This window comes from Mastigoproctus giganteus, chromosome 11 (genome assembly GCF_048544385.1).
Source record: "Mastigoproctus giganteus isolate SK-2022 chromosome 11, ASM4854438v1, whole genome shotgun sequence".
NCBI classification, from domain to species: domain Eukaryota; kingdom Metazoa; phylum Arthropoda; class Arachnida; order Uropygi; family Thelyphonidae; genus Mastigoproctus; species Mastigoproctus giganteus.
Window position 1 is genome coordinate 117,378,870 of NC_143585.1, and position 12,825 is coordinate 117,391,694.

General features: G+C 36.0%; 1 protein-coding gene across 7 annotated transcripts in view; it reads left to right on the forward strand.

Annotated features, from left to right (window-relative positions):
• Positions 1-12,825, forward strand: part of LOC150078374 (protein hu-li tai shao-like) — a 459,870-nt gene that overhangs the window by 42,153 nt on the left and 404,892 nt on the right. For all 7 annotated transcript variants that reach the window (XM_090385317.1, XM_090385315.1, XM_090385320.1 and 4 more), the window contains exon 4: positions 8,890-9,120. In XM_090385317.1, the coding sequence (XP_090241443.1) occupies positions 8,890-9,120 (231 nt within the window). The remainder of the gene's footprint in view (positions 1-8,889; positions 9,121-12,825) is intronic.

Sequence of the window (12,825 nt, forward strand, 5' to 3'; positions counted from 1 at the left end):
TTTTTTGCATCCAATTGCATCCTTGGTCACTGCATCATTAACTATGAGATTGGCTAGACAAAACTGCCAATTGACAAACCATGCTGTGATTGCAGTATAATTGCATGTTTGTCGAAATGATCCTGCATTACTTCTTTAACCAGCGATTTCATTTTTTTTTTCCCCTTGGAACAGACATTAAGCTAAAAGGTCTGTGATTACTCATGTTACCTTTTGATCCCCCTGTATGAATTGGGGATATATTTGCTCTTCTCCGGTCCGTAGGGACTTTCTGTGAATCCAAAGATGATTTCATAATTATAGGTAAGGGTTTGCTTTCTTCTTTTGCTGCCTCCTCTAATCTAATTGGATAGATCTATCTGTTGTGGTTTTTTTTTTTTTTTTTGTCCATTGTCAACAATTTCTGGTCCACTTTGCTTTCAGTTATTGCAAAGTCATTTAGCTCCTCATTACAATTTGATAAACTTCTGGCATCCCCTACCCTAAAGAATTCCTTGTGTGAATGTAGATGCAAAATACCTATTCAGTTTGTCCAACCTGAGCAGAGTCATCAATAGTTAACCCATAGACATCAAGTGGCTCAATGTTATTTAACCCCTTCCTTCTACTGTTAATATAAGAATAGAAGTATTTGCTGGGTTTTTTTTTGCATTTTTTTCCAGAAACTTCTCATAATATGCCTTAACTTGCCTAATCTCCTTTTTGACTTGATTACAGACTAATTTATATCTGCTATAGGCTTCTGTATCACTTGATAATTTATATGCATTCCATGCATTTTTTTTCATCTGATATAAATTTAGGTGTACAAGCATACACCTAAATTTATATGAGATGAACATTATTTCTTTGTTGGTATGACATAAGACATATTGATGATGTATAAGACAGTCATCCAATAAATCCAGAAATGTTTTGTTAGTGTGTGAATGACCAACCCACAAATTCCAGTCAACATCTGGAAAGTTAAAATCCCCCGTTATTAGGCATTCTGATTTGCTGGCCCACTGTATCTCTGTATAGATATTTGGTGTTCTCATGACAGTCATTAGGCATATAACACTCCTACTCTCACCAGACTGACTTAATGTTGCACTTGTCACTCAAATCAACTGGATGCACTGCCTAAGTTTTAATACTCTTCTTAACTAAGAGCATAACTCCTCTACCTCTTCTGTCCTTTCTCTATACATCATACTCCCCATATTCAAATTCAGCATCACTCATGTCTGAGTGACACCACGTCTCCGCCTTTCCTACAATGTCTATATTTGACGACTTAATCGTGGATGCTACTAAAAGTTTCATACCTATTAAGAAATATTGTTCAAGGTTTAGGTCTAAATGGTTATCTAATGAACTAATGAGACTCGTAACAGGGAAGAAAAATGCATGGATGCATATAAATTAATAAGCGACTCAGAAGCCTATGTCAGATATAAGCTAGTCTGTAATCAGGTCACAAAGGAGGTTAGGCAGGCGAAGGCAGATTACGAGAAATCCTTGGCAAAAGATGCTAAGAAAAACAGCAAGGATTTCTTTACTTATATAAACTCTAAAAGGAAGGGGATGAATCTGATTGGTTCACTTGACATCGATGGTTCGACTGTTGATGATCCTGCTCAGATAACAATCAAACTGAATGAGTATTTTGCATCTACATTCACACATGAGGAATTATTAAGGTTTGAAAATGACGGAAGGTTATCAAATTGTAGCAGGATACTTAATGATTTTCTAATAACTGAGAGCAAAGTGGAGGAGAAATTGTTGAAGTTAAACATAAGAAAAGCACCTGGGGTGGATGGGATCTATCCAGTTATATTAAAGGAAGCGGCAAAGCAACTAAGCAAACCCTTAGCCATAATTATGAGAGCATCCTTGGACTCAGCGGAGTTCCCACGGACTGGAGATGTGCAAATGTATCCCCAATTCACAAAGGGTGATCGAAGGGTGACTACAGATCAGTTAGAAGTAATTACAGACCAGTTAGTTTAACTTCTGTTCCCGGTAAAATAATGGAGTCACTGGTTAAAGATGCATTGCAGGATCATCTAGACAAGACTGCAGCAATAATTCAGACACAGCATGGGTTTGTTAAGGTAAAATCTTGTCTGACAAATTTGATAGGATATTATGATGTGGTTACAAAGGAACTGGATGCAAAAAATAATTTTGATATCATATATTTGGATTTCAGCAAAGCTTTTTGCGCATGAAAGACTATTGCAAATCGGAGCAGAATGGTATTAAGGGTAAGTTGCTACAATGGATAAAAGGATGATTAAGTGGTAGAAGACAGAGGGTGGTAATTAATGGGTGCTGCTCTTCGTGGACTAATGTTATTAGTGGAGTCCCACAGGGTTCGGTGTTGGGTCCACTGTTGTTTTGTATATTTATTAGTGATATTGATGAAGGTATATCAGGCTTAATGTCGAAGTTTGCAGATGATACAAAGGTTGGCAGGGTTGTTAATGACAGTAATGGCAGTGTGCTACTGCAACAGGATCTAGATAATTTGGGCAGATGGGCTAAGAAGTGGCAACTGAAGTTTAACTTTGACAAATGCAAAGTACTGTATATGGGTAGAAGTAACCCAGAGAAACGTACCAACTGTGTTGTACTACACCTAAATATGGTGGTAGAAAATGAAACACTACACCTTAAGGTGTTGTACTACACCTTAAGGTGGTAGAAAATGAAAAAGACCTGGGAGTAATTGTGCAGTCAGATATGAAGTTTTCTGAGCAATGCAGACAGGCTGCCAGGCCAGGTCATGGGGTTTTGTCAATGATATATAGGAATTTTGTTAGCAGGGAAAAGGCGATGATTATCCCTCTGTATAAGGCAATGGTCAGGCCACGCCTTGAGTACTGTGTACAGGTCTGGAGGCCTCAATTTAGGAAGGATGTAGATTTACTTGAGCATGTACAGAGAAGGCAACAAGATTGGTGAGGGTGATGAAGGGATCCTCTTACCAAGAGAGGCTCAAGTTCTGCAAATTGCAGTGGCTGGAGACTAGGCACCTACGCGGTGATCTGATTGAGGTGTATAAGGCCTTGAATGGGTTGAGCACGTTGAATTCTGATGGGATCCTTCCACTTGTTCAGATTACGAACCTAAGGGGCATAAATTCAAATTAAGAAAGGACAGATGTAGAATAGATGTGCGGAAATTTGCCTTTAGCCAGCAGGTGGTTAATGGCTGGAACAAACTTCCATCTGTCGTTGTGGAAGTTGATAGGTTGAATAAATTTAAGGAGGAATTGGACAGGCATTTGGAGGGAATGGTTTGATATATTTTTTTTTTTTGGCTGATGCTGCATAAGCTCATACACTTGCTTTCTTGCATCACATGCCACTACTACTACTCAGTACTTCAAATTCATCAAATTTATTTATAGTGCTCTTAACATTATTGTACATGCACATGTTCTTATTCTTAGTTACCCTAACACAGCCCATGTAATTCATTAGTTCCATGATGATCCACAGCAGGGCCTGAAATCCCAGACACCTTGCTTTTCAGGCTGCTTCATTTACAATAGTAGCAATGCAAGAATCACAACTAATTCATTCTACTAAATGGATTAAAGGAATACAGTTCATACTGCTTATTGGGATCATGGATGATGTTATCATTGGTGTAGTGTTATCACTTTTATGAAGTCACAGACATATATACGGAGAAAATATTTCTTGTAATCAGCACTTCAGATTTTGTTATCGCTTTTTGCCTAATCACACTTTATGCACTTGCAGTGGAAGTGATTAGATAACATCTTGAATTGCTCTTAAACTCTGATATGTTGTGTGTCAAGTTACTGCTGTTGCTTCGTAGTAAGGCTCACAATACTGGTCAAAATCTTAATACCGATATTTTGGTATTTTTCATTTATGAAACCGGGATAAATACCGGTATTCCAAAAAAAAAAAAAAAAAAAAAAATTTTTTTTTTTAGCAATAAATTCTGATGACAGTTAGGTGCAATAAAGTAAGGAAAAAACAAGCAATTACTTGAATTCATTTTTTAAATCAAACTTTTATTGCAATAATTCAAACAAAAAAATTATTCAACATACAGTTTTTCTAAAAACAAAAAAATATACATATTGAAACTGCAAATTTGGTTATGTCTAAGCATCCACACTACCTGTCCGAATAAAGTGAGCTCTTAAGAAACATAAGCAATCAATAGTGTTATCGATTAAACTGGATCTAATTTTGATACATATTTAATTAGCGGCAGAAAATCCTTTTGGATTCTGTGCTGGTTGGTGCTATTGTACTGAGATAGTTGTAGATGAGTTGCAGTTTACCCTTCCCCCTCTTATTCTGTCACTTCAAAAAATCTTATTTCCTTTTTATCAAAAATAAAACTATTTCCTTTTTTCCTTTTTATGGCACTATATCTGTATTAATGAAAGAACGACACTGACTTTTAAGCTTGGTGAGGAAACCAAATCTAAGTTGTGGGGGAGGGTTATTTTATTTATTAATTTTAATTTCCCTGTACCTTACTTAGTATTGCCGTCAGTGGCCATTGTTATGATTTTCGTACAGCAGCTCCCCTGAAGCACTAAGGCCCACAACTACCTAACTACATTAAAAAATGAGAATTTCCAGGAGCTGAGGGATATTCCCATATAACACACAAAGTATATATATTATATGTGAGCTGTCAGTTTCTCAAGAGCAATGACACAAATATAAAACAAAAGTCATTTATCATACAAAACTATTACAAGTATATACGTAACTGGTATTCATTTACATCTAATCTATTCATTTTTCTCATTTAATCTTAATACATGCTATCATTTCAACTCTCTCTCTACAGCTGCAAACACTAAACTAATTCAATCTTAATCATTTCCTCATATTTCTCTTAATCAGCAATATTAATTCTCTTCACAACAGCAATCCATAAGTAGCTAACTTAGTACTAACAATTCCATGTAATTTCTCTTAATTTAGCAATATCAATTTTCTTTACAACTTCGACCAATAAGCCAACTCAGTACTATACATTTCCTTATTTCTCATAATTTCTTCAACTTCGACCTTACCCTGAAATAATCTACCACTTTATCTAAGTACCATTTCCAATACAACACAGTTCAGACTCCAAGCAGTGGCATATCCAGGTATCGTCATAAGGGAGGGCATGGCAACCATCCAGGTATCATCGTAAGGGGGTGCATAGCGACCAAGTTTTTGAGTTTTTTTTTAGAATGCCTCCTGCATTAATTTTCTTTAATTTCGAATTTTTGGTTAAGGTGGGCATATGCCCCTGGTTCAGAGGACCTCTCCTTCCTTCTCTTTCACGGTGGAATTCCTTTGTGCGGATTCCTTCCACAGAGTGCAGTGATGTCTCTTTCTTCTTAGTTGAACTCTGCGTCTCTGCTATATAGCTCTTCCAATACTGTACTGGCTTATTTCAGGATTTCGAGAACAGTTCTCTGTTAATATTGGAGGAAATTACCACACCAGTAGTGGAAGCCAGGTCACTATCTGACTGGCTTGTTATTCAACTTATGGATTAACTTCTAGCACAGGAACATGCCCGGCAGAACTCTTCACTACACAGCTAGACACTCCCAGAACTGGACCCAAACTGAACCCAAAACTACCACTGCAATCTGCAACCCTTCCAAACAACAACCACAAACCCCTCTTTTGGTGCAACACCTTATTTATTTCCTTCTCATTTATTTATTTATTTATTTATTCAGTTAATTGCAAGTTACAATCTCCCTTGTACTACTTTTTTATACACAAGCTTATATGTGCAAATCCCTCTGGAGTTTATGCGCATATATGTATCTCTCCCTATTCTTTAAACTCGCTCTTCTTCCTTTGGTGGGAAAAAACAGAATATTTTTCCCACACAACGAAATGCTTTCATCTTTTACCTCTACATATCACCTGTTCATAATACCTTTGAATTGCTCCATACCAACACCCTTTCCCAAAATGCACTAAGTGTCGCATCCTCAAGTAGTGATGTAACAGAGGGATTAAACTATTGTTCAGAAGCTTTTAATTTTAACCCTTCTCCATCTGCCATATCATAGTTCACCATATTCCTTGATTGCCCTACCAACATATTCCTTGATTGCCCTACCAATATATTCCTTGATTGCCCTTCCACACACACTACACTTACTAAGAGAAATATATTTGTAAGATTTTATGTCTTACGCTTTCAGGTTTCTGTTGCACTTGTGTTGTGTTTAACAATCCCTCTGTAACAAATTCTGTGATATTAATGATTTATTGTTGTCGATTTTATAACCTTTATATGAATAAATTAAACAATTATTTTTTAAATTAGTACCGAAAAACTGGTATTTTTGTATCAATACCGGGATTTCAAATCCTAAATAAAATGTTCGTGATTCCGGAATCTCGGTATTGTAAGCTTTACTTTGTAGCCCATATGGTTGTTGGTTTTTACTCTGTGAAAGACTGTCTATTATTTCTTGAAAAAAGTGGACAGTCACATTACAGTATTTTATATTTCTTGATTTTAATGTTCTCCTTCTGTCTATTTCCACCTTTTTAAATGTATATTTCCTCACTGCATCGATAAACAATGCCGAACCAATGAAAGCAGTTATTGATAACAATGACAACTTTCATCAGTTATTGCTATCGATTAAGCTCTTTCTCAAACTGATCACAATAAGTGGCAATAACTGTACATAAAACATCATTAATAATCAGGTAAGTGATAACATATAGTATTTTCATATTTAAAATTACAGATATTATTCACGAGTTCATAATTTCCCTTTCATGCTCTCTTTTCAATTCTTTTATATGGGAGGAAAATATTAGGGAAATTATATAAAGTGGGAGATGCTATTCATTACAATAGTTTCTTTTCTTTTTTTTTTTGTTTTGTTTTTGTCATGACAAAAGTATGTTATGACAAATTTGGACTTTTGTTGTGAATTCCTAAATCTGCAGCAGAATTCATAGATAACAATTGCCAACTGAGTTTTTTTTATAACAAGTTGCCAACCGAGTTTTTGTCAGTGTTACAATAACTGTTATAGCTATTATTCGACTTTAACTTAAATATAATCATATTTGGAGAACAAGTTTTTTTTGAACCAAATCAAAATGATTTCATTCCCCTCTCTGAAAGAAAACACTTGTTTCCAGTACGTCTTATTACTATTAAAGTTAAAAAAAAATACTGATTTTGCAGTATCTTTTCTAAGATGAAAAAATTGGTGTGGTGGGAAGTGACAAGGTAAAAATAATATAGCTTGAAATAGAAATTATCTCAAGTTATGCTTGACAACTTAATTCCTCATGATAGCGATGGAGAATACGAGAGAGCAGTATCAGTAGTGACAAATGATGCAAGGAAATACGTTCACATTAGCAAAAAAAAGAAGAAAATTCTACCCTCTCCCTAATTCATCAATCTATCCCCTCTTCAAAATGACTTCAACAACAGCAGATGGAAGTCTATTTCAACAATCAATTACTCTCTCTCTTAGGTGAAAGCCTATATTCACACAACCATCTTGTAACCATTTTTTTTTTTTTTTTTTTTCCCAGTTTAAATTTATGCTCCCTCACGTGTGTGTTGTCTGAGAAAGAGGATGTATACCACCATAATTTAGTTTACCCAATCTACTTAGGGTCTTAAACACTTCGTTCAGGTCTTTTTGTAGGCATTTTCAAGTGCTGCAATCTGAAGTTTTTCATGGTAAGAGTGTACTAACCTTTTGTCCTAGACTAATCTTATTGTTCTTCTCTTCAACTGTTCCAAGAGATCCATATCCTTCTTTAAATGAACTTCCAGACCTATATGTAGTATTCATTATGTGGCTTATTCAATGGGATAATCAGTTCTTTTCCATTCTGTCAAAATTCTTGTATATCATTGACAGAATTCCAAGAGCTGTCCTAGCAGCATTTATTCTGCACTTCTTAGAGCTTCATGTTGGATTTTAGAGTTATCCCTAGTTCTCTTTCATTCTCCTGTTCTTTGTTTGTGTGTGGTACCAGCACACTGAGTTTATATCATCTCTCTCTCTCTCTCTCTCTCTGGCAAAGCTTTGGAAGTGCTCTTGACATCCAAGTCTGAACAGGAGTACCATTGTTATAAACAAAACTTTGACCCAATGTTTCTGAAGAGGTATTTTTCTTGAGGCAGCAGCCCATAATCTGTCTATCTAACAGACAATTCAAATAGAAGTCCGCGGAGAAAAAAATCCTAGGTAAGGTATGTGTAAAATCTTAACTTTTCTCTACTAGTAAACAGATTCATGGGTATATTTTCATATAAAATGTGTATGTTATCAAGTGAGCATTAATTTATAGTGCAGTGTGAACTTCAACAAAACTGGCTTTTCCAAAACAATTTTTTTTCCTGTTTTTTTTCCAAAATATCTCATGTTTCTTCCTCCTTACAGTTATCCAATCTCTAGTTTTTCAAAAGATAGAAACTGACAGCTTTTCTGAACCTCCCACTGATGAGATGCCATTAAGCACTGAAATGGAGTCTGATGTGGGGTAATAAAAACTGAGGTAAACTTTCAGTGGCATTATGGTAATTGGTTGCTTCTCTTGCGCGCGTGCACACACACACACACACACACACACACACACACACACACACACACACACACACACACACACACACACACACACAAAAACATTTCATTCATCTCACCTATGCTTCAAAAAATGGTCACATAATATTATACAGTAGTGAAACATGAGTCTTTTTAACTTTATAACTACATATTTTATTAGAATAGCAGAATTACAGAGTTAGTTTTATAATTGTGATTTCTAGAGTTAGTTTTCCAATTTTGATTTACAGGTTTATATAAAATATAATAAATGTTTAATCTGCTTATAGGTTAGAGTAACTCAAGACCAAGAACATTTCCTTTTAAATCCTTTTGGATTGCATTATCATGAAATTACTGCATCATCTCTCCTGAAGGTTGATATGCAAGGAAATGTTATTGATCCAGGTACCACTAATTTTATATTCAACCGTGCAGGCTATGTTCTTCATTCTTCAATTCATGCTTCTCGACCTGATCTGAGATGTATTATACATATTCATCATCCTCCATGTATTGCTGTAAGTATATATTTGTGATTTATTTGTATTTGTATATATTTGTCAAAGTGAAATCAGATTGAAACTCTAGTTCGTGTGTCATTTTATGGATTACTTCTCATTACTAGTTATAGTAACTTGTTTTGTGAAGAAAAATTATATCGGATTTGAACCAGATTTATTAGATATTAACGTGACATCAGAATCTGCTATAAATAACACCCAGGTGTTATGGTTAAAAGTCATTGATCAAATTTGTGTCCTCCTGCGACTGGGTGCATTCACTTCAGTTTAATATGCTTCATAACTAAGAGCATGACCCCCCATCCTTTCTGTACACATTGTACACCAGATATTCAAATTCTGAATCCCTTATGTATGAGTGACACCACTTCTCTGATATTCCCCATAATGTCTGCACAGAATTGAAAGAGAAATGCCGACTCATAGTTATGGTAATGATATAGGTGCTACGCAGAGGTTTTTTGCATAACTTTTCACCAGCATAATCAGTATCAGAAATGGTTTTGCCAGGCCTATAAACTATAAATTTATAGCAATAAAACCTTTTTTTTTTTTTTTTATAATGTAAGCTTATCACATAGTACATAACATAATCCAAAGTGGCATAGTTTATAATAACATAGTTTATATTTCCTTCAAATAAGTGGGATTATTGTAGCTTTATTCTTTTTTGAACTTTGTTTTGTGAATTGTTTTTAAATTAAATTTATACTAAAATCATGCCTCAGACAAGAGCATCAAAGCAGTGCTGAAAGTAGCAGGAATGCTTTGGTTTGAGGAAAACTTCCAACAGTAGATCATCTACGAATCAGGTCTATGTGATGTGTGTTGCTTGTGCTCTCTTTGCGAAGCTACCTTTAGTGGTTTGTGTATGCTTGTTGCAAAGAGCTTGAAGAGATTAAGTGTAAATTCTGATGGGATTATTGAGGTCTTGAAGAATAGGGTTGATACCCTTGAAGGATTAAAAGGCAGGGCACTGAGATGCCCACCCCATTGCTTGAGCCCATACCCCAACAGCAGACAACATGACTGGCAATGTCCTCTGCAGCAGAGATCCTTGGTCTCAAGGATCAAGAATCCTTGATCCTTGATCAGTTGGTGATTCAAAAAGGAAAAATAGGAACAGGGTATGTCTGCCTGGGGGCTAAAATTAATGAAGTTTTAGAGTAGCTATCATCTCTTAGGGGCACAAAAGATGATAGTGTTGTACACCTTGGCAATAATGATATTAAGCATGGGAGATCTTAAGATTTAATTGATAAGTAAGGAGCAATGTTGAGAAAGAGTCACAATTTAGGATTGAAATTTAAAGTGTCTGCAATTCTGCTCAGATACGATCGAAGGCTCTTGGGGTAGAATTTTTCTCAGACTGTCTGTGCTTGTTAACAACAGACTGTTTATACAGTAATGGGATACACTGAAAAAGGGGGGGGGCATGATGCTAATGTGTTTGCTGATGCTATTGAGGCAGTGTTAGGTGGATCAGAAAGCTCTAGCCTGTGGTGCAGATACAAAGACTAATAGATTAACAGCAGCACTGCAAGCAGAGGTGAAAGTGATTATTGCAGTGCTTCTATTGGAACATGCAGAGACCTAGAAAGCGAGATGTCTGAGATTTCAAGACCCAATGGGGGGGACCATATAGAACAAGGAAATATATGGACTGTGTTAGGATTATTAAGAGTATAAACATTTGCATATATACTTGCATGTACACCAATGCTAGGAGCACAGAAAATAAATTTGATACATTTGGACTACCAATCAAGTCATAAAATGCATAAGATATAGTGTTATCGGTGGTGTCACTCAGACAAAAGAGATTCAGAATTTGAATTTTTAGAAGTACAGTGTGTACAAAAAAGGGAGACAGGACAGAGAATGGTGGGTTGGTTATGCTCTTCACATGAAATTAAAGGCAATGTATCCAGTGAACATGGGTGGCTAGTGAATGTTGAGGCAGTTTGATGTGACTAAGCACCGAGAAAAACAAAAATAAGAGTGGGTTGTAGGCCTAATGACTGCGGTGACTATAATGTTCAGATATACAAATTGAGCCAGTAAATTATATTTTTGTATAATGTGGGACATTAACTTTCCAGATATTGACTGGACCCTATGAATTGACCACTCATACAGTAGCAAAACTTCTGTGGATGATTTTTTTTAGAGAGGCAACAAGAGAAAGCAATACAGTTGATCTTATTATCATCAGGGACACTTTATGCATTAAGAATCTGCAGATATAAGATCTGCTTGGTGGCAGTGATCACAATGTATTGATATGAGATTTGCTTAAAGATATAATTACTTTCAAGGGCAAAGGGAATAACTTTAGTTTTCATAAAGATGACTACAATGCTCTCAGATTATTAAATTCATTGTAGTGGGAACAACCGTTGAAGTTACCAACAGAAAATTCTAAATGGGAAACATTCAGGGATGCAATCATAGAAGCTGTTAGGCTTTTTGTACTGACCAAGAGAGACTGGTCAAAGTGTAGACCTAAATGGATGCCAGATGAACTGATGAGACTTATGGCAGAGAAGAAAAAGAATGCATATCTAGAGTGGATATTAAGTAGTCTGCACTCAAGTCAGAAAGGATATTAGGCAAGCTAGGACAGATTATGTAAAGTCTCTGTCAAAGAATGCAAAGAAAATCAGAAAAGTAGTAGTAGTGGCATGTGATGCAAGAAAGCAAGTGTATGAGCTTATGCAACATCAGCAAAAAAAAAAAAAAATCACGCCATTGCCTTATACAGAGGGACAATCACCTTTTCCCTGCTAGCAAAATTCCTATATATCATTGACAAAACCCCATGACTTGCCCTGGCAGCCTGTCTGCATTGCTCAGAAAACTTATATCTGACTGCACAATTACAAGGTCTTTTTCATTTTCTACCACCTGAAGTACATGTAGTGCCACACAGTTGGTACGTTTCTTTGGGGTTACTTCTACCCATATGTAGTACTTTGCATTTGTCAAGGTTAAACTTCAGTAAGTGTTCTTTACTTATGTAAACACTAGAAGAAAGGGCATCAATCACATTGGTTCACTAGATATGAATGGTTTAACTGTTGATGATCCTGCTCAAGTTACTGACAAACTGAATAGGTATTTTGCACCTACAGTCACACATGAGGAAAATTTTAGGGAAGTGTATAAAATTCTGACTGGGAGACAAATGATTTTCTGATAACTGAGAAGAAAGTGGAGGAGAAATTGTTGAAACTAAACCTAAGAGGCATCTGGGATCGATGGGATTTATCTTATTATACATAAATAAAATTTCTTTTTATACTCCAGGATGACCACACAGTAAAATGAGTTCACGAGAGAGAGAATAAGAAACAACACTGTATTTAGCAGTCACTCTGGCCTCCCAAAGCATGTGCACTATGCACTGCTTAAGTTTGCAGATGATTCAAAGGTTGGCAGGTTGTTAATCATAGTAAGTGTGCTACTGCAACAAGGTCTAGACATGTCAGGTGGGTTTTCTGAGAGAAGTGGCAATTGAAGTTTAATGTTGACAGATACAAGGTACTTCATATGGAGAGCAGTAATCCCTGATTAATATATCATGTGGTACCACACTCAGAAGTGTAGCATGAAAAAAGAGGGTGGGGTAATTGTTTAGTCAGATATGAAGTCCTCTGAGCAGTCAGGCTTGCCATCACACTGTTCATTGGGTTTTTCAGT